Below are 19,719 nucleotides of genomic sequence, written 5' to 3' on the forward strand. Positions count from 1 at the left end.
ACAGAAATGTGGGTCCAGAGGTTAGGGGAGGCCAGAAATACAAATTTAGGAGAACTTAGTATGTACAAGGTGTTAGAGGCAGTAAGTCTAGATGAAGTCATGGAGCATTTCAAAAGGAAGAGGGGGAGGCGTAAGGGCTGAGCCCTGAGGCTCTACAGTGGGAAGAGGCTCTGTCCAGGAACCAGCAGAGGAAGCTTAGAAGAGCAGCCAGTGAGTAGGGAGAACTTGAGGAGAGAGGAGCATCGTCAGAGTGGGGAGAAGAAGTAGTCCCAAGGTGCAACATATACTGCATCTTGCAAAGGAGTACGAGGAAGACTGAGACAATTAGGATTTAGCCACATGGGGTCCTTGATATCCTGAAAAGAAACTGTTTACAGGGAATAGTGATGGCACACCCTTCCAAATAATGGCTTCAAGAGAGAAGGACAAGACAGTGCATTTAGACGACTCTCTTGGGAAGTTTCACTCTAACAAGGAGCAGAGAACTGACACAGAAGTTGATTGGGGGCATCCAAAGGGCCAAGGAAAGGTTTTTTTGTGTTTTGTTTTGTAGGGAAGCTATTCCCGTATGCTTATTTGTAGAGGCACAGTTGGCACTGACAGTGCAGGAAAGAAAGGGGGTAATTGTAGGAGCAAAGTCCTTAATGAGCACAAGGTCCGGGATTGATAGTATGGAGGAAGGACTTAGTCTCTGGAGCAGAGACAGTGTCCCTCTTGAAATAGGAAAAAAGCAGAGGATGTGGATGGACATAGGTGCAGCTGCATTTGGTGGTGTTAAAAGGAGGAAGTTCAAGACAGGCATGGTGACACACACACTTGTAATCCCAGCATTCGGGAGGCTGAGATTGGATGATTGCAGTTCATGTACAGCCTCAGTGGCTCTTTGCAACTCAGTGAGACCCTGTTTCAAAATAAAGAATAAAAAATAGAGCTGGGGGTGTGTAGAATGCCCCTGGGTTCCATCTCCAGTACCACAAAAAAGGAAGGAAGGAAGGAAGGAAGGAGGGAAGGAAGGAAGAAAGGAAGGAAGGAAGGAAGGAAGGAAGGAAGGAAGGAAGGAAGGAAGGAAGGAAGGATTATAAAAGGCCAGGGATAGTGGCTCATGCTTGTAATCCCAGTATTTGGCAGGCTGAGACAGGAGGATCTCAGGTTCACAGCCAGAGGCTTAGTGAGACCCTCTTTCCAAATAAACAGTAAAATAGGGCTTGGGTGTAGCTCACAGGTAGAACAACTTTGGGTTCATCCCCAGTACCACCCTCCAAAAAAGAGATGATAAAAGTTTTCATTAGAGAATGCTAGAGTTACAAGCGTGTGCCACCACACCCAGCTTTATCATCATATTAAGATGGTAAAATACTATATTTTGGAATGCTTTTCATTGTGCTATGTTATATTTAATATTTCCCTTGTAGTTTTTATGAGGTAACTTATTCTCACTTTCTCTTCTGATTTCAGAGGAATGCTTTTTATGTTTGTTTTTGCTGAAGTTTTGGTACAAGAGAAAGGCTTGTTATCATTGAAATACCATGGATTTTTAAGTTTCCATGCAGTGATTGTTTGTTCATTGGCTCTTTGTCAGTTTATTTCTTCACATGTGTACAGCAGACTAAATAACAGCCTTCCTGAAGTGTTTTTGTGAAACATTTGAATTAGTTTTGAATAGAACTTAAAAATTGTTCTTCTATAATGTCATGGTTTATTTCAAGAAAATACACAGAAAGGAGGTGTGTATAAAATATACAGATGTTGTAAATATCTGATGAATAGTTTAAAATAGCCCTTTTGCTGAAGAAAAATACCTGAGGTTTCTAGTTTTGGTGAATTAGTACATAAAATAATAAAAGGTCATCTAGTCATTGCTTAATTTGCTTTCCTGTATTCCATTTCCTGCTAAATGAAACATACTTCGTTGCCATTTTGATGAAAGTAACACAGAATTTTTTCTTTGGCTTTAGGTCCTCCTTGGAGAGATTTACACAGGCACTAGTGTTGCACGAGTAATCGTGAAGGAGTTAAAAGCAAGCGCAAGCCCAAAGGAGCAGGATACGTTTTTGAAAAATGGAGAACCTTACTAGTAAGTAAGCCTTAACATGTATTTTGTAGGCATAGTCTGTAGTCTTTTGAAAATCAACTGTTTTTCTAGGCACCATCATACAAATAATCCCAGGTACTTGTAGGAGGATTGCAAGTTCTAGGCCACCCTGGGCAATTTAGTAAGACTCCGTCTCAAGAATTGAAAAGATTGGGAGGTAAAGTTCAGTAGTAGAGAACTCCTGGCTTCAATCCTTTGTAACACCCCTCTCAAAGGAAAAAGGAGGGAAGGGAAGAGAAAGAATAAAAAGAAAAAGAAAATCTGGTGTTTAAAACTACTTTGAGAGCTGGATATGGTGGCACATACCTGTAATCCCAGTATTTGGGAGGCTGAGACAGAAGGATCACAGGTTTGAGGACAGCCTCAGCAACTCTCAGTAACCTAGTAAAACTCTCTTTCAAAATAAAAAATAAAATAGGGTTGGGAGTATAGTAGAATGCCTCTAGGCTCAATTCTAGTTACCCTACACACACACACACACACACACACACACACACACACACACACACACCTTGAGTTTTCTGTCTTTATACATACATGATTAAATAAGACCTTAGAGTTTCATAAGACACAAAATGTCCACATTTCCATTGACAATCACTTATCATTCTGAGAGGTGGGAGAACTCACCTTGAATAAGAAAAGGCAACAGACACCAACACTGACATGACACAGAAGCTAGAATTATCTGGCAGGGATTTTTGTTTTGTTTTGTTTTGTTTTGTTTTGTTTTGTTTTGTTTTGTTTTGTGGTGGTACTGGAGATTGAACCCAGAGGCATTCTACCTTCAGGCTATACTCTCAGCCCATTTTTGTTTTTTATTTGGAAATAGGGTCTCACTAGGTTAACGAGAATCTCACTACTTGCTGAAGCTGTCCTCAAAACCTCGATCTGCTTGTCTCAGCCTCCCAAGTACTGGGATTACAGGCATGTGCCACTTCATCTGATTTATCTGGTAGGGATTTTAAAGCAGCCACTATAAAACTACCTCAGTGAGCATGTGCACTTGAAACATACAGAAAAAAATAAATAAATAAAATTTTTGTGTTGGACACAGTGGCACACTCCTGAAATTCCAGTACCTGGGTGGATGAAACAGGAGGATTGCAGGTTCAGGCCCAGTCTTAGCAACTTAAAGAAGCCCTCCACTATGTAATGAGACCTTATTTCAATATAAAAGATGAAAAATAGGGGCAGGGGGCATAACTCAAAATGCCTCTAAGTTCAGTTCCCAGTAACACACACACACACACACACACACACACACACAGGTTTTTTGGTAATGCATGAGATTCAACCAGGGCCTCATACATGCTGGGCAAGTGCTCTACCAAAGAGTTACACCCAACCCAAGTTGACTTTTGTACACTGACCCTATATTCTGCAACATTAATAACTTCACTTATTAGTTCTAAGAGATTTTTCTGTAGATTTTTCTGAGATTTTTCTACAGAAAAACATGTTACCTACAAATGACACTTTTTTTTCCCTTTTCTGATCTATGCTTTTATTTCCTCTTTTTGCTTTATTGAGCTGGTTAGAAATTCCTGTATGTTGAATGACTGCAGTGAGAACAAATATCTATGCCTTATCCTGATTATGGGGGTAAAAATCCTTAGTCTTCAATCATCAAACATGATGCTGGATAAAAGGTTTATATAGGACTCGTCAAGTTGAGGAAGTTTAGTCCTGTTTTTGTCTGTCATTCCTTCTTCCTTTATAATTTTCTGAGATTCCTCCTTTTATCATTTATTCGTTTTTGTTTAGAAACATTTGTATTTTACAGTAAGCAAGTTTGCTGGTAATAAACTCTCTTCATTTTCCCTTATGAATCCCTTGAAATTATCTTCATCTGGATGAATATTTTCTCTGGATATATAATTTCATAGTTTTCTTTTAGCACTTGAAAAATATCCTCCCATTTCCTTCTGGTTTTCGGATGAGAACTCTACTGTCATTCAAACTGCTTTTCTAGCAAGGCATGGTAGTGCACGCTTGTAATCCTTGCACTTGGGAAGCGGAAACAGGAAGATCGCACAGGCTCGATGCTTAAGAGACCCTGTTTCCAAATAAATATATAAAATAGGTCTGGGAGTGCAGCCCGGAGGTAGAAGGGTTCCATCCCCAGTACCACAAAACAACAACAACAACACAACTGCTTTTCTCCTACAGGTAAGGTGGAGTTTCTCTTGCCTGCTTTCAAGGGTTTTTTTTTTGTGTGTGTGGTACCGGGGTTCCTGGAAGCCCTTCTACCTCCGGGATACACTCCCAGACCTATTTTATACTTTTTTTTTTTTTTGGAAACAGGGTCTCTTAAGCCAGCACAGCTGGCTTCGAACCTGCACTATCCTCCTGTCTCCGCCTCCCAAGCACGGGATTACAAGTGTGCGCCACCACGCCCAGCAAGGAGCTTTTTAATGTCACTAATTTTCAAAAGTTTCGGTTTATTATGTTTGGGACTTGCTCAATCTTGAATCTAAAGATTTTTGTCTATTTCAAGTTTGGAAATTTTCAGCTATTATTTTCTTGAATACTTTTTTAAAAAGCTACACCCTTGATCTCCTTTCATTCTGGGACATCTATGACATGAATGCTGGATCTTTTGTTATAGTCCCAAATATCCTGAGGCTTCTTTTTTAAGTTTAATTTCTTTCTGTTGTTCAACTGGGAAATATTTTTTGTTGTCTCTTCAAATTTAGTGACTCTTTCCTCTCTCCTCCCCTTTCTGCTGTTGAGCTCATCCACTGAGTTTTTAATTTCAGTTATTGTAATTTTCAGTTCTAAAATTTCCATTTAGGTCTTTACATTTTCTACATGTTGGATGAGACTGTATTTTATTTCTGTCAACTAGCAATAAACATATGAGAACCAACATTTAAAACAGAATAAGAATTGTACATGCTCAAAAATAAACACACACTTAGGTACATGTTGAAAACCACAAAAAGCAGATGAAAGAAATCAAAGATCTAAATAAAGGGAGAAGCCTATGTTCATGGATTGGAAGACTTCATGTAGTAAAGTTCATTCTATACAAATGATATACAAGTTATTGCATTTTCTATAAAAATCCCAGTAAGATTTTTGATTGTTTGTTTGTTTGTTTGTTTGTTGTTGGCTTGTTTTGTTTTACAATACTAGGGATTGGAACCAGGGGCATTCTACCTCCGATCTACACCTTCAGCCCCATTTTATTTTACTTTTTTATTTGAAACAGGGTCTTACTAATTTGCTGAGGCTGTGAAATTGCTTTCCTCCAGTTTCAGCCAATAAGACTATTGAGCTTATATATGTAAGATTAATGCTCACTTCAGCAGCACATACACAAAAAATTGTAAATATGCAGAGAAGATTAGCATGGCTCCATGTACAAGAAATTTTTTTTTAAATAAAAAAAAAGATTGTTAAAAAGTTAACATGGAAGCCAACGTGGTGGCACATGCTTGTAATCTCCACTCTTGGGAGGCAGAGACAGGAGGATTGCGCAGGTTCGAAGCCAGCCGTGCTGACTTGAGACCCTGTTTCCAAATAAAAATATAAAAATTAGGTGTCTGGAGTGTAGCGTGGAGGTAGAAGGGTTTCCAAGAACCCCAGTACCACCAAAAAAAAGTTAGCGTGGAAGCCGGGCATGGTGTCGCACACTTGTAATCCTAGCATTCAGGAGGCTGAGACCAGAGGATCACGGTTCACAGACAGCCTCAGCTACTAAGTGAGGCACTTCGCAACTCATTGAGACCGTTTCAAAAATAAAGAATAAAGCCGAGTATGGTGGCGCATGCTTATAATCCCAGCATTTGAGAGGCTGAGACAGGAGGATCGCACAGGTTCAAAGCCAGCCTCAGCTACTTAATGAGGCTCTCAGCAACTTAGTGAGACCCTGTTTCCAAATAAAATATTTTTTTAAAAAATAGGTCTGGGAGTGTAGCGTGGAGGTAGAAATCCCCTGGGTTCTATCCCCAGTACCACAAAGAAAGAAAGAAAAGGAAGGAAGGAAGGAAGGAAGGAAGGAAGGAAGGAAGGAAGGAAGGGGAGAAGGAGAGAGAGAAGGATAAAAAGTAGGGCTAGGGATGTATCTTGGAAGTTGAATGCCCCTGGGTTTTATTTTTAGTACTGAAAAAAAAAAAAGTTAACATGGAAAGAAAAAAAGGTGCTATAGCCAGGTGTGGTGGCGCACACTTGTAATCCCAGCATTCGGGAGGGTGAGACCAGAGGATTGCGATTCGCAGACAGCCTCAGCTACTTAGTGAGGCCCTCTGCAACTTAGAGAGACCCTGTTTCAAAATAAAGAATAAAAAATAGGCAGGGGGTGTAATTTGGAGGTCGAATGCCCTGGGTTCCATCCCCAGACCCACCAAAAAAAAAAAAAAAAAAGGAGCTAGAATAGCCAAAACAAGAATGAGAAATAATGAAGTTGGATCTTTCTACTCAATTTTGAGATCTTGTATATAATCAGGACTGTGCTATTGGTAGAGGGATAGACATATAGAAAAATAGAACAGAATAATCCCATTATTTCTAGGTTCAAGTGTGGCCACCTAACTTTTGACAGAAGTACAAAAGTAGCTGAATAGAAGAAGGATGGCCCTTGGAGTAAGTGATGCTAAAATGATTGGGTATTTGTAGGGAGAAAAAAGGTTCTCATAAGTCATATCTTACACACAAACTAATGTAACATGGACCTGGTTACAATGTAAGGTAATGAAACTTCAGAATATAACATAAGAGGAAATCTTTGAAGTCTAGGGCTTGATGAAGAGTGTTTCAACCTGACCCCTAAAAGCATGGCCCTTAAAAAGTTTGGTAAATTGTATGATCAAACCAGCTTTTGCTCTGTTAAGGACTCTGGTGAGAGGATGAAAAGACCAGCTCCTTATTACTTAAACTATCCAGTGTGATATGATTGCTGTGTAAATAGTTGTTAATACTATATTGTTTAGAAAATAATGACAAGAAAAAAGTCTGTACATATTCATAACAGATGCAGGTTTTTTAACTCAAAATAATTTCAGTTGTCAGTTATTGGGTACACAAAACAGATTCTATGGGTAGAGCTAATGTAGAGTTTTATGAGCTGAGCGTGGTGGTGCACACCTGTAATCCCAGTACTTGGGAGGCTGAGGCAGGAGGACTGCAGATTGGAGAAGAATTCTTAAAAATCATGACACCTAAGCTGGGCTTGGTGGTGCACATTTGTAATCCCAGTACTTGGGAGGCCAAGACAGGAGGATCACAGGTTTGTGGCTAACTGTTTGTGGCTAGCTGTTAGTGTGGCCTTCCACAAGTTAGAATAAAGAATAAAATTTCAAATAAAGAATAAAAATAAGGAATAAAAGTTAGGGCTGGGGGTGTAGCTCAGAGGTAGGATGTTCCTAGGTTTAATCCCTAGTACCTTAAAAAAAAAAAAATCATGACACCTAAAAGATTTATCTTAAGGAATTGGTTCAGTGCATTAGATATTGGCAATACAAAATCTTCTGTCTGGGCCAGCAGGCTGGAGACCCAGAGAAGAGCTGATTAAGATTCAAGTCTGACAGCTGCCTCCTGGCAGAGTTTCTTCAGCATGAAAAGGAACTAAGCTCCATCTTCTTTCTATTACGCTCTTCTACTGACAGATGAGGTCTACCTACATCATGGAAGGATCTGCTGAAAGTTCACTGGTATAAATGATAACCTCATCAAAAACATCATTACAGATACTGTCCAGATTATTGTTTGACCAGCTGTCTGAGCACTGTGGCCCAACCAAAGTGACACATAAAATTAACCGTTACTTCAGTTACATACCTGGGCATTTATTCCAGAGGAATGAAAGCTTGACATCTACCCCAAACCCCTTACATTAGTATTCATAGTGTCTATATTTTTTGTTTTATTTTTTGTTTCTTTGTTTGTTTATTTTTGGTGGTACTGGGGTTCCTGGAAGCCCTTATACCTCCAGGCTACACTCCCAGACCTATTTTTTAACTTTTGTATGTGGAAACAGGGTCTCCTAAGCCAGCGAGGCTGGCTCCAAACCAGCGCGATCCTCCTGTCTCTGCCTCCCAAGCGTGGGGATTACAAGCGTGCACCACCACACCCGGCGTTGTTTGTTGTTTGTTGCAGTACTGGGAATTGAAACCAGGGGCATTCTACCTCCAAGCTACACCCCCATCCCTATTTCTTTTTCTTCTTCTTCTTTTTTTTTTTTTTGTGGTATTGGGGTTCCCGGAAGCCCTTCTTCCTCCGGGCTACACTCCCAGACCTATTTTATATTTTTATTTGGAAACAGGGTCTCAAGCCAGCACGGCTAGCTCCGAACCTGCGCTATCCCCCTGTCTCCACCTCCCAAGCGCGGGGATTACAAGTGTGCGCCACTACTCCCAGCCTATTTTTTATTCTTTATTTGGAAACAGGGTCTCACTAAGTTGCAGAAGCCCTCACTAAGTAGCTATGAACTAGCAATCCTCCTTTCTCAGCCTCCCAACATAGTGTCTGTATTTATAATAGCAAAATAAAACTGAGAAGAACTATAGTTTCCCTTTAAATATGAATGGGAAAACACACTGGGGCGCATCCATGCTGCAGAATGCTTCTCAGAGAGGAAAAAAAGAAGAATGAACTTTTTATCTGTGTAATAGCTTGGATGATATCAAGGGGATTATATTATTGAAAAATCAATTTCAAGAAGCTACATCTGTATTATTCCATTTATATAATACAGGTTGAACATCCCTAATCAGAAATCTAGGATGCTTCAAAATTTGAGACTTTTGAGTGCCAGCAGGATGCCACAGGTGGCAAATTCCATACCTAACCTGTGACAGGTCATAGACTATATATATCAAATGATTTTACCTTGTGTGTAGACTTAAGTCTCAAGATGTCTAATTATGTATATGCAGATATTACAAAATCCAAAGATTGTGAAACACTTTTGGTCCCAAGCATTTCAGATAAGGTATATACTTGACTTGTAGTCTCAGAATGGAAAGATTATAGAGATGGAAGGCATATTAAATGTTTGCCAAGGGCAGTCGGGCAGACCTTTGTGCTAATGGACTACTTCTGCATCTCCTTTGAGGTGAGTCACATGAATCTGCGTATGTGGTGACATGACAATAAAGCTCTACACACACCTCATCACAGGGCAGTTCTCTGGTTTTAGTATTGTGCTGGAAGCCGGGCGTGATGGCGCACACTTGTAATCCCAGCATTTGGGAGGTTGAGACCAGAGGACCGCGGTTCGCGGGCAGCCTCAGCTACTTAGTGAGGCCCTCTGCAACTCAGTGAGACCCAGTTTCAAAATAAAGAATTAAAAATAGGGTAGGGGGTGTAGCTTGGAGGCCAAATGCCCCTAGGTTCCATCCCCAGACCTGCAAAAACAAAACAAAACCTTTAGTGTTGTGCTGTAGGTAATTGTGTCAGGTATGCCCAGTGGGTGACATTGGTCACATGCCAGACTTCTCTACTGACTTTGGAACTCCCTGTAATTGTATAAATGCATAATTGTTTCAACACAAGATTTTTTATTTTGATATATCCTTTTTTGGCGGTACTAGGGATTGAACCCAGGGACACTCTACCTCTGAGCTACACGTACCCTTTTCTTCCCCTCTTTTTTGTTTTTAAACAGTCTTGCTGTGTTGCTAAGAGTCTTCTTTTGTGTGTGTGGTACTGGGGGTAGAACCTAGGGGCTTTTCTACCTCCAAGCTATACTCCCAGACTTTTGTGTGTGTGTGTGTGTGTGTGTGTGTGTGTGTGTGTGTGTGTGTGTGGTACTGGGGTTCCTGGAAGCCCTTCTACCTCCGGGCTGCACTCCCAGACCTATTTTTACATTTTTATTTGGAAACAGGGTCTCCTAAGCCAGCGCGCGCGGCTGGCTTCGAACCTGCGTGATCCTCCTGTCTCTGCCTCCCAAGCGCGGGGATTACAAGCCTGCGCCACCACGCCTGGCCTCCAGACCACTTTGTAATACTTTATTTGGAAACAGGGTCTAAGTTGCTGAGAGCCTCACTAAGTAGCTGAGGCTGGCTTTGAACCTATGTGGTCCTCCTGTCTCAGCCTCCCAAGCGCTGGGATTACAAGCGTGTGCCACCACATCCAGCAAGAGTCTTCTTACATTGATGAGGTTGTCCTCAAACCTGAAGTCCTCCTGTCTCAGCAAAAAAAAATTTTCAAAATGAGTTTCTATATACTGTGGAAAATTTTGGAACTAGTATATAAACTCGCCTAATGGAGTAACTTGAGTTATTTAATATCTAGATTGAAATGCCTTTTGAATTTTTATATTTGTCTTTTTAAATGCCACCTCAAAATATTATCCCTAAATTTAAGTTATTAAAGGGAAAGATTCTTAGGTTAGAAATTCTTTTTTTTAACTTGTGAAAATACTTGATTGACTTTGCATTACTTAATTACTAGATAACTTAGTCTGTATCCATTAAGTATATATAATCTTAATGTGCTCTTTTTCAATTTGTCACACCATATTTAAATCACTATGAATGTTAAAGCTGGAATTACTGTTTGAACAAATTTTCTAGCATACTTCTTCATATACAATACTGTGACTTTTTTATTTTTGCCAGTATTCTTCAGCATCCAAATGTTCTTCAGTGTGTGGGACAGTGTGTAGAAGCAATTCCCTATCTTCTGGTGTTTGAGTTCTGCGACTTGGTAAGTTTTTAATAGGGATGACAGTTGAGGAATTTTAATGGTTATATCAGAGTGTTTTGCCAAATATAGTTGGACTTGGTACTGTTCCCCATTTGAAGAACTTTGTGATGTATTTAATGCATTGTATTTGGTAATTGTATTAATAACACCTGTATGGTGCCTCATGACACCACAGGCCTCTTATTAAACTGTTTACTTGCAATACCGGATCTAATTGTAACAAACCCAAGTGTACCAATGTTTGTCCATACTTACCCCATAATTAAAATAAAGCTCAGAGTTTAAGAAAATGTTGTGAGCCGGGCGTGGTGGTGCACGCTTGTAATCCCTGCGCTTGGGAGGCTGAGACAGGAGGATCACACAGGTTCTAAGCCAGCCTCAGCTACTTAGTGAGGCTCTCAGCAACTTAGTGAGACCCTGTTTCCAAATAAAGTAAAAAATAGGTCTGGGAGTATAGCCTATAGGTGGAAAGCCCCTAGGTTCCACCCCCAGTACCACAAAAAAGAAAAAAAAGAAAAGAAAATGTTCTTTATCAAATATATGGCTAAGCCCGAGCTTGGATCTAGCTGTGCCCTTCCTGAGGGTTTGAGGTCTTCACTTCAACCAGTCATTTTGAAATTTAGAATTTTCCGCATTGAGGGAGCCCAAGAATACTCTTTACCAATAATACCTATGATACGTTAGCTGTTGAAAATAGCGAATGGATATAGCATTTATATTTTTAAGGAGTGAGATGATTTATTTTAACTATTTCTTAGCATGATATTATTCATGGTAACTTAATGGTTGGAAAGATTGTTCTTTGTGCTGTTTCATGAATAATTTTAATAACAATTTCTATGTGAAATTTTTCTGTAAACATATTTTCCCCTGTGCAGAATATTTCATCCTTTCTAAAGCCTATTTTTAGCACATAATTGTTATTTCCTCAAACAGCAGTAAGATGTTAATTGAATTTTCTAGGTTTTAATTGATTTATCTGCATCATCTCAGTTTTCAGAAAATTAAAACTTCCTTGGCTGTGCCCAGAAAATAAATTCTCAATAAAGTCAGATAATATTTCCTGCAATTGAAGTAGAGTACAGCTAACATTTTTTTTTTTTTGGCTTTAATTCCTAAATATGGTTTTCATTGACAGAAGTAGTTAATTCCAAATGAAAATTAATAAACTTGATATGTTCACTTTAATTGGATTCCGTCATAGTGACCCCCCAAGTCCTTGTAGCTTGTCTTATAGCAACAAAGTAGTTCTTGCTTGGCTTACATGTTGCCTTTGGGTCAGCTGCAGCTCTGTTCCAGCTACATTCATCTTTTTTCCAGGATCAGTGTTTTTTGTTTCTGTAAATGCTAGTGCATGCCGGGCGTGGTGGCGCACGCTTGTATTTCGGGAGGCTGAGACCTGGAGGATTATGGTTCGCAGACAGCCTCAGCTACTTAGTGAGGCCCTCTGTAACTCAGTGAGACCCGGTTTCAAAATAAAGAATTAAAAAAATAGGGCAGGGGGTGTAGCTCAAAGGTCGAATGCCCCTGGGTTCCATCCCCAGACCCGCAAAAAAAAAAAAAAATGCTAGTGCACACCTGCACACACAGATGTTTATTCTGATATTGTTTCAGACTATTTCTTATGGGGCTTTGAGATCAAGTTTAGGAGATTGTTCACATGTTCCAACACCCCTCTTGTGTGTGTGGAGTGGGGGTGGTACTGGAGATTGAACCCAGAGCATTCTACCTCCAAACTACATCTCTAGTCCTATTTTTTATTTTTGTTTTGAAACAAGATCTCACTAGGTTGATGAAAGTCTCACTGTTTGCTGAGGCGCTCTTCAAACCTGCGATCCTCCTGTCTAAGCTTTCCAAGTATTAGGATTACAGGCATGCACCACCATGCCCAGCTTCCAACACCCTCCTAATTTTTTTTTTTCAGTGAGTGGAGGGGATTTGAATAAATTTTCTATCACTTTTTGAGAAAGTCATATTAAAATCTTCACTCTGATTATGACTTCCTCATAATTCTGATTATTTTGCTTTATACATTTTTGATATCTTGTATAATATGACTTCCTGTATTTTTAACTTTTTTTGTCATTGTTGAAGGGTTCTGTTTAAGGTTCAAAGCCTGTTCTTCCTGATGTTAATCTAATAATACCTGCTTTCCAAAGTTAATCAAAATTTACCTGTCTCATTAGGTTCATCTTTGTTAATCCTTTTCTACTCTGGTTTACATGTCTCATAAATAACTTATTATTAAAACCTTTATTAACCTGGTAATCTTGGTCACTTAAAATGGAACACATGGTTCATTTACATTCGTTGTAGCTAGTGAGCTATTTGTAAATTTCTATACCTATTTACTCTTATTTTTCCTCCCTCTACCAGTTGTTCTTTTTTGCATTATTTTGGATTCTTGATTTTTTTCAGGTTCAGGTTTTTTGTTTGTTTTATTTTTTGGTGGTGGTGGTACTGGGGTTCCTGGAAACCCTTCTACCTCCGGGCTGTACTATCAGACCTATTTTATATTTTTATTTGGAAACAGAGTCTCTTAAACCAGCAAGGCTGGCTTCGAACCTGCTCGATCCTCCTGTTTCTGCCTCCATGCACGGGGATTACAACCATGTACCACCACGCCCGGCCTTTTCTGTTTCAGTTTTCATCATCTACTAGTTTGAATTTTAGAAACTGTTTCTTGATTTTGTGTGTGGTTATCCTAGAAATTACACAGTGTAGCTGGGCATGGTGGTGTATGCCTGTTGGGAAGCTGAAAAAGGAGGATCACAGATTCAAGGCCAGCCATAACAACTTAGCAAGACTCTTAGCAACCTAGTGAGATCCTGTTTCAATCTAAAAAGAAAATAGGGCTGGGAGTGTTGTTTGGAGGTAGAATGCCTCTAGATTCAACAGGGAGGAAACAAGGAAGAAGGAAGGAATTGAAACATACATATTAAACTTCACAAAGTCTGGGGTTAATATTTTAACCCTGCCCTGAAGAAGCTTGGACTTCATAGAGCTCTTGCTCTGGATAAGAAAAATTAGAATTAAACCTTCTTATCTGTTCTTTCCAAGGAGGAGGTTGTTCATTTACTGAGTACTTACTGCAGTATGGGTGCCTAAGATACAGAGGCAAAGTGTGATTATTGTCCTCTAAGTCCCAGAGTTGGGGGTCAGATGTGATAAGTTATCTAGCAGTACATGAAGACTGAGAGGAGGGGGGTTGCCATGGTGTTTGTCAGTTTTATTGAATTTTCTGTGTTCTCAGTATGGTCAGAGCTAGAATACCTGCATTCCTAGGTTATTATGACATGGAAATAGTTTCCTTTTCATCCAGCTCTGTGTAACCAGTGTGGCAGGGGTTATTCCAGTGCTGACAGAGCACCAAGGAAAACAGATTCACCACCAAGGGCTGCATGCCTGTGAGGAGCAGGTCTGCTTGTTCAGAGTCCACGTTTAAGCTGGGCATGGTGGTACACGCTTGTATTCCCAGGATTTAGGAGGCTGAGACAGGAGGTTGCAGTTTCAAGGCCAGCTTCAGCAGCTGATGCCCTCTGCAACTTGATGAGACCCTGTTTCAAAATAAAAGATAAAATAGGCCGGGCGTGGTGGCGCATGATCGTAATCCCTGTGCTTGGGAGGCAGAGACAGGAGGATCACGCAGGTTCTAAGCCAGCAGCGCGTGCTGGTTTAGAAGACCCTGTTTCCAAATAAAAATGTAAAATTAGGTCTGGGAGTGTAGCCCGGAGGTAGAAGGGCTTCCAGGAACCCCAGTACCATTAAAAAAAAAAAAAAAAAAAAAGAGATAAAATAGTTCTGGGTATATGTAGCTGAGAGGTAGAATGCCCCTGGGTTCAATCCCCAGTACCACACACACACACACACACACACACACACACAGTCTACTTTTCTGTGGTACTGAGTGTGCCACCTTTGGTTCCCAAGCCTTTGATGTTTATTATAAACAAGAATTGAGACACTCTTCATAAATGAACGTAATGGAAATACAGCAGGAATCAGCACCTACTTGAAATGTCAGGTGTTTCCAGGCTAAATAGCATGGTTTAGAAAACCATATTAGATATTTTGGCATTTTCCATGTCTTTAGCCTTATGTATCTACTTCTGTTTTTTGTTTTTGTTTTTGTGGTACCGGGGATCAATCCAGAAACATTATTCCTGGAATGGTCAAAGACTGGATACTTGGCTTAATGTTTTCCCCTGAAAGGGTTCAGAAAATGGATTTTGTTTTAGTACTATCTTGTTATTTTCTACTGAAGCTATCTGTCCTTTTGAAAAGTAATATCTAACTCTTTTTGGTAAAGAAATACTTAAACATAGCCAAATACGTGCTTCCCTTACCATTATCACAAATGATCCAGTACTAACACAGTTCTAGAGTATTCTTTGTATTTTTGTCATTGTACAGACATAATTTTATGAAAAATATAAAAATACATATGTCCCCCAATACCTTTAGACCTCTGAACTAAATAAGTTCATATTGCCCAGGTGCTTAGACTAAGTGTTTAAAACATATTAACAATTTTAATTAGTTTTTATACTTTAGGGTGAAGATTATGTATACAACTCTACAGAATTAACAAATGTGGCATCTTTTTATTTATTTATTTTTATTAGTGCATTGTATATATACATCATAATGGGGTAAAACACTTGTGTAGTCATAAATGCACACATCACCCGGTCAGCCCCCACCCAGTACCCACCCCGCTCCCTCCCCATTCCTCCCTCCCATGCTTGGCATAGTGGTTGACTATGATATGAATAAGTACATCGTGTGCTTTAAAGAGTCCTCCCCCCCCCATCCCCACATGTAGGTTGCCTTATTTGCTCCGCTATAGGATCTCCTTTTTCACCTGGAGATCCTCCTATGACCCCTTTCACCTTAGCTTTCACATATTAGGGAAGCATCCGATTCCTTACTTTTTGTGACTGACTAATCTCGCTTAGCATAATGTTTTGAAAATCCATCCATTTCCCTGTAAATGCTGCAATTTTTTTTTTTTATGGCTGAGTAAAATTCCATTGTGTACATATCCCACAGTTTGTAATCCGTTCATCTGTTAATGGACATCTTGGCTGGTTTCATAGTTTGGCCATCATGAATTGTGCAGCTATGAACATAGATACATGTGCATTAGTTTGGTCATTTGGTATCCTTTCTTTTGGGTAGATACCCAGAAGTGGTATTGCCGCAAATGTGTTTTCTTGAAACATGATTTATGTGACTCATCTAAGTTACTTGGGAAATGGCTGAACATCTTGTCCCCACCAAAAGTTTCTTTTGGCAGTGGGGAACTTGTAGCTTGCTTGCTTGCTTGCTTGCTTGCTTGCTTGCTTTCTTTTTCTCTTTCTCTTTCTTTCCTTCTCTCTTTCTTTCTTTTTTTGTGGTATTGGGGACCTATTTTATATTTTATTTAGAAACAGGGTCTCACTAAGTTACCGAGAGCCTCAGCAAGTAGCTAAGGCTGGCTTTAGACCTGCGTGATCTTCGTGTCTCAGCCTCTCAAGTACTAAGCTTACAAGCGTGCAGCACCACACCCAGCTAGCTATTTCTAACTTAATTGTATCACTAGGTGGGACACTGATCAACAATAAAATATCAAAAACAATCATTGTTCCTCAAAAAACTAAAGACAATTACCATATGATCCAGCAGTTCCACTCTGGGGAATAGTCCCCAAAGAAGTGAAAGTAAGGTCTAAAACAGATACTTGTACACCATGTTCATAGGACCATTATTCAGCCTTAAAGAAGGAAATTCTGACACGTGGTACAGTATGGATGACCAGGAGGACATTATGCTGAGTGAAATAAGCCAGCAACAAAAGATACATGCTTTATTTTTTTCAATTTTTTATTGGTGTATTATATTCATATATCACATGTACACATCACTGATTTAACCCCTACCCAATTCCCACCCCAACCCTCCCCATCCCTCCTTCCCTTGCTTGGCTTAGTGGTTGACTTCAACATGTTTAAGTACATTGTGTGTTTTAGAGAATTTCCTTCTTCCCCCCTCCCATCCCCTCATTTAGGTTGTTTTGTTTGCTCCTCTGTAGGATTTATTTTTTCATCTAGAGTTCCTCCTATGACCCATTTCTCCTTAGCTTTCACATATTAGGGAAAGCATATGATTTCTTATTTTTTGTGACTGACTAATCTCGCTTAGCATAATGTCCTCCAGTTCCATCCATTTCCCTGAAAATGATGTAATTGAGTTTTTTTGATGGCTGAGTAAAATTCCATTGTGTACATATCCCACAGTTTTGTAATCCATTCATCTGTTGATGGACATCTTGGCTGGTTCCATGGTTTGGCTATGGTGAATTGTGCAGCTATGAACATAGATACACATGCATTAGTTTGGTAGTTTAGTTTCTTTTCTTTTGGGTAGATACTCAGAAGTGGTATTGCTGGATCAAATGGTAGATTTGTTCCCATTCTTCTGAGGATTCTCCATACTGTTTTCCAAAGTGGTTGCACTAATTTGCAATCCCACCAGCAATGTTTTAGAGTTCCCACTTCTCCACATCCTCACCAGCATTTGTTGTTTGTGTTTTGAATGATTGCCATTTTAGTTGGAGTTAGGTGAAATCTCAGGGTAGTTTTGATTTGCATCTCTCTGATTGCCAATGATGTTGAGCATTTTTTCATGCATTTATTGGCCATTTGAATTTCTTCTTTTGTGAAATGTCTATTTAGTTCGCTTGCCCATTTTGTTATTTGGATGCTTTGTTTTCTTATTGTTGAGTTGCTTGAGTTCTCTGTATGTTCTAGATATTAGTCCTCTATCGGAGGTGTAGGTGGCGAAAATCTTCTCCCATTCTGTTGGCTCTCGGTTGAGGTTCTTGACAGTCTCCTTTGCTGAACAGAAGCTCTTCAGTTTCATGCAATCCCACGTGTTGATTCGCCTTTTAATTTGTTGTGCCTTTGGGGTCTTGTTGAGAAAGTGTTTATCTGTGCCTATGTGTTGCAAGATATATGCTTTATGATTCCTCATATGGCAGTCATATTCAGCGAGACAGAAAGTTTCTGGTCTGGAGGAAGGGAGGAGAATGGTTGTTTAATGGATGCAAAAGTATTGGAGATAGGTTGTGGTTATGGTTGCACAACAATGTGAATATATCTAATATTACAGAACTGTACATTTAGAAACCATTGAGATGGTAAATTTTGTACTTGGCACTTTTTACCGTACTAATAAAATTTCATTGATAATTATCTACTGCTAGTTGAGGTGCTGTCAAGTGTTCTGTGTACTAGGAGGAGGCTAATGGGCCTTTGGAAATCTCTGCTTATTGCTTGGCATGGGTAGTTTCATACCCAGAACAAAGGCTGTTAACCCTGGGCCCCTCCAACTTGCCCAGTAGTGAGAAATCCTGTTGGTCTCTGTGGGCCAGATTCAATGCTCATACCTGTAGCCCTAGAAAACCCCAAAAAGAACTTCTCCAGCAGCAAGGACTGGGCCCCGACTGGGTCACTTGCCCTGAAGTCCAGCTACTCTGCACTCAGTTTGTGCAGAAGCAAGTAGCATCAACCCAGTGAACTGAAGAGGCCACCTGCCTGCACAGACTTCAGGGATGTCCCCAAACACAGTAGGACCTCGCTTGGACACTCAGCCCAGCAAAAACCCTGCATGCACAGAACCTGCTCAGAAACAGGCCAGCCTGCGCAGAGGAGCATACTCCAGGGCAGAAGGTGCCCTCTGGCCACAGTCCAAGGGACAGAGAGGGCAATGGTCCCGGGTTTGGTCATACGCCGCCACAGCCTCAGTGAGCGGACCAGCTATCTCCATGTTCTTAGGTCACGAGTGGCTGAATGAACATTGACCTTTTTAGTTGTCACCGTGCAGCAGTCATGCCCAATGATATCTTTCAAGTATGAAGGAGGGGACTAATTTTGCACTTAAATAATTTTCTATAAAATGGAATCACCAGCCTGATGGGAGAAAGCTTGGAATTTTCACATGTGCTGGCATGTTTACAAAATGAATTGAGAGATTACTGCTGGGTTGGTTTTGGGGGTACTTACGGGTTTGTTGGTGTTTTATTTTTTGTTACTGGGAATTGAACCTAAGGGCATTTTACCTCTGAGCTACATGCCCAGTCCCAATTTTATTTTTTATTTGGAACAAGGTCTTGCTAAGTTGCTGAGGCTGGTCTTGGACCTGCCATCCTCCTGTTTTAGCCTTCCAAGTGCTGGGATTACAGGTGGACGCCACCACGCCCAGCTCTGCCTAGGTGTTTGGTGTTACTTGTTGCCATAGCAGGTGTACAGTGCTCTCATACAAATATCAAGGCGATGATGTTGTGTTTTGGTTTAGGATCACTCCACTCATTCTACAAAAGTGTATTGGGCACATGAATTACAAAGAGCTGTGCTTAGTGCTGAGGGAATACAGAGGTGAATTTGCCCTGATCCTGGCCCAGGCTGCTTGGACAGCCAGGCTGGCTGTATCCAGATGTGCTTACTTAACCTCTTTAGGCCTCAGTGTAGACATCTGTGAACTTGCACCCACAAAATACGGTGAGGAAGGAAATTATTGAACACAAAGTGCTCAGCATTGATAGTTGTTTTTAGCCAGGCCTGGTGGCGTACTTGGGAGGATGAGACAGGTTCATGGCCAGCCTCAGCTACTTAGTGAGACCCTATGCAACTTAGTGAGACCCTGTTTCAAATTAAAGAATGAAAAAGGCCTGAGAGTATAGCTCAGAGGTAGAATGGCCCTGAGTTCAAACCCCAGCAGCAACAATAAAACCCCTGATAATGGTTTTTTTTTTTGCTTAATTGATTATAACTACTAATTAAGTACAAATTTGAGTGGCTAACAACAGCACTGCTGCTGAGATGCTGCTTGCTCAATCTCAAAGTAAAGACACTGATATGCCTGAGAAAAATTAATACACTTGCTGGGCATGATGCCCCAGGCCTGCGATTCCAGAACTTGGTAAGTTAAGG

The 19,719-nt window shown here is 40.3% G+C and overlaps 1 protein-coding gene across 1 annotated transcript in view; it reads left to right on the plus strand.

Annotated features, from left to right (window-relative positions):
- The window catches only part of LMTK2 (lemur tyrosine kinase 2), a gene marked incomplete at both ends in the record, with an annotated part of 113,229 nt that overhangs the window by 54,678 nt on the left and 38,832 nt on the right, over positions 1 to 19,719 (plus strand). The window contains 2 exons of the mRNA XM_080704443.1: positions 1,956 to 2,074; positions 10,660 to 10,747. Of these exons, the coding sequence (XP_080560569.1) occupies positions 1,956 to 2,074; positions 10,660 to 10,747 (207 nt within the window). The remainder of the gene's footprint in view (positions 1 to 1,955; positions 2,075 to 10,659; positions 10,748 to 19,719) is intronic.

This window comes from Muscardinus avellanarius, assembly GCF_963383645.1.
Source record: "Muscardinus avellanarius genome assembly, chromosome: 10".
NCBI lineage: Eukaryota > Metazoa > Chordata > Mammalia > Rodentia > Gliridae > Muscardinus > Muscardinus avellanarius.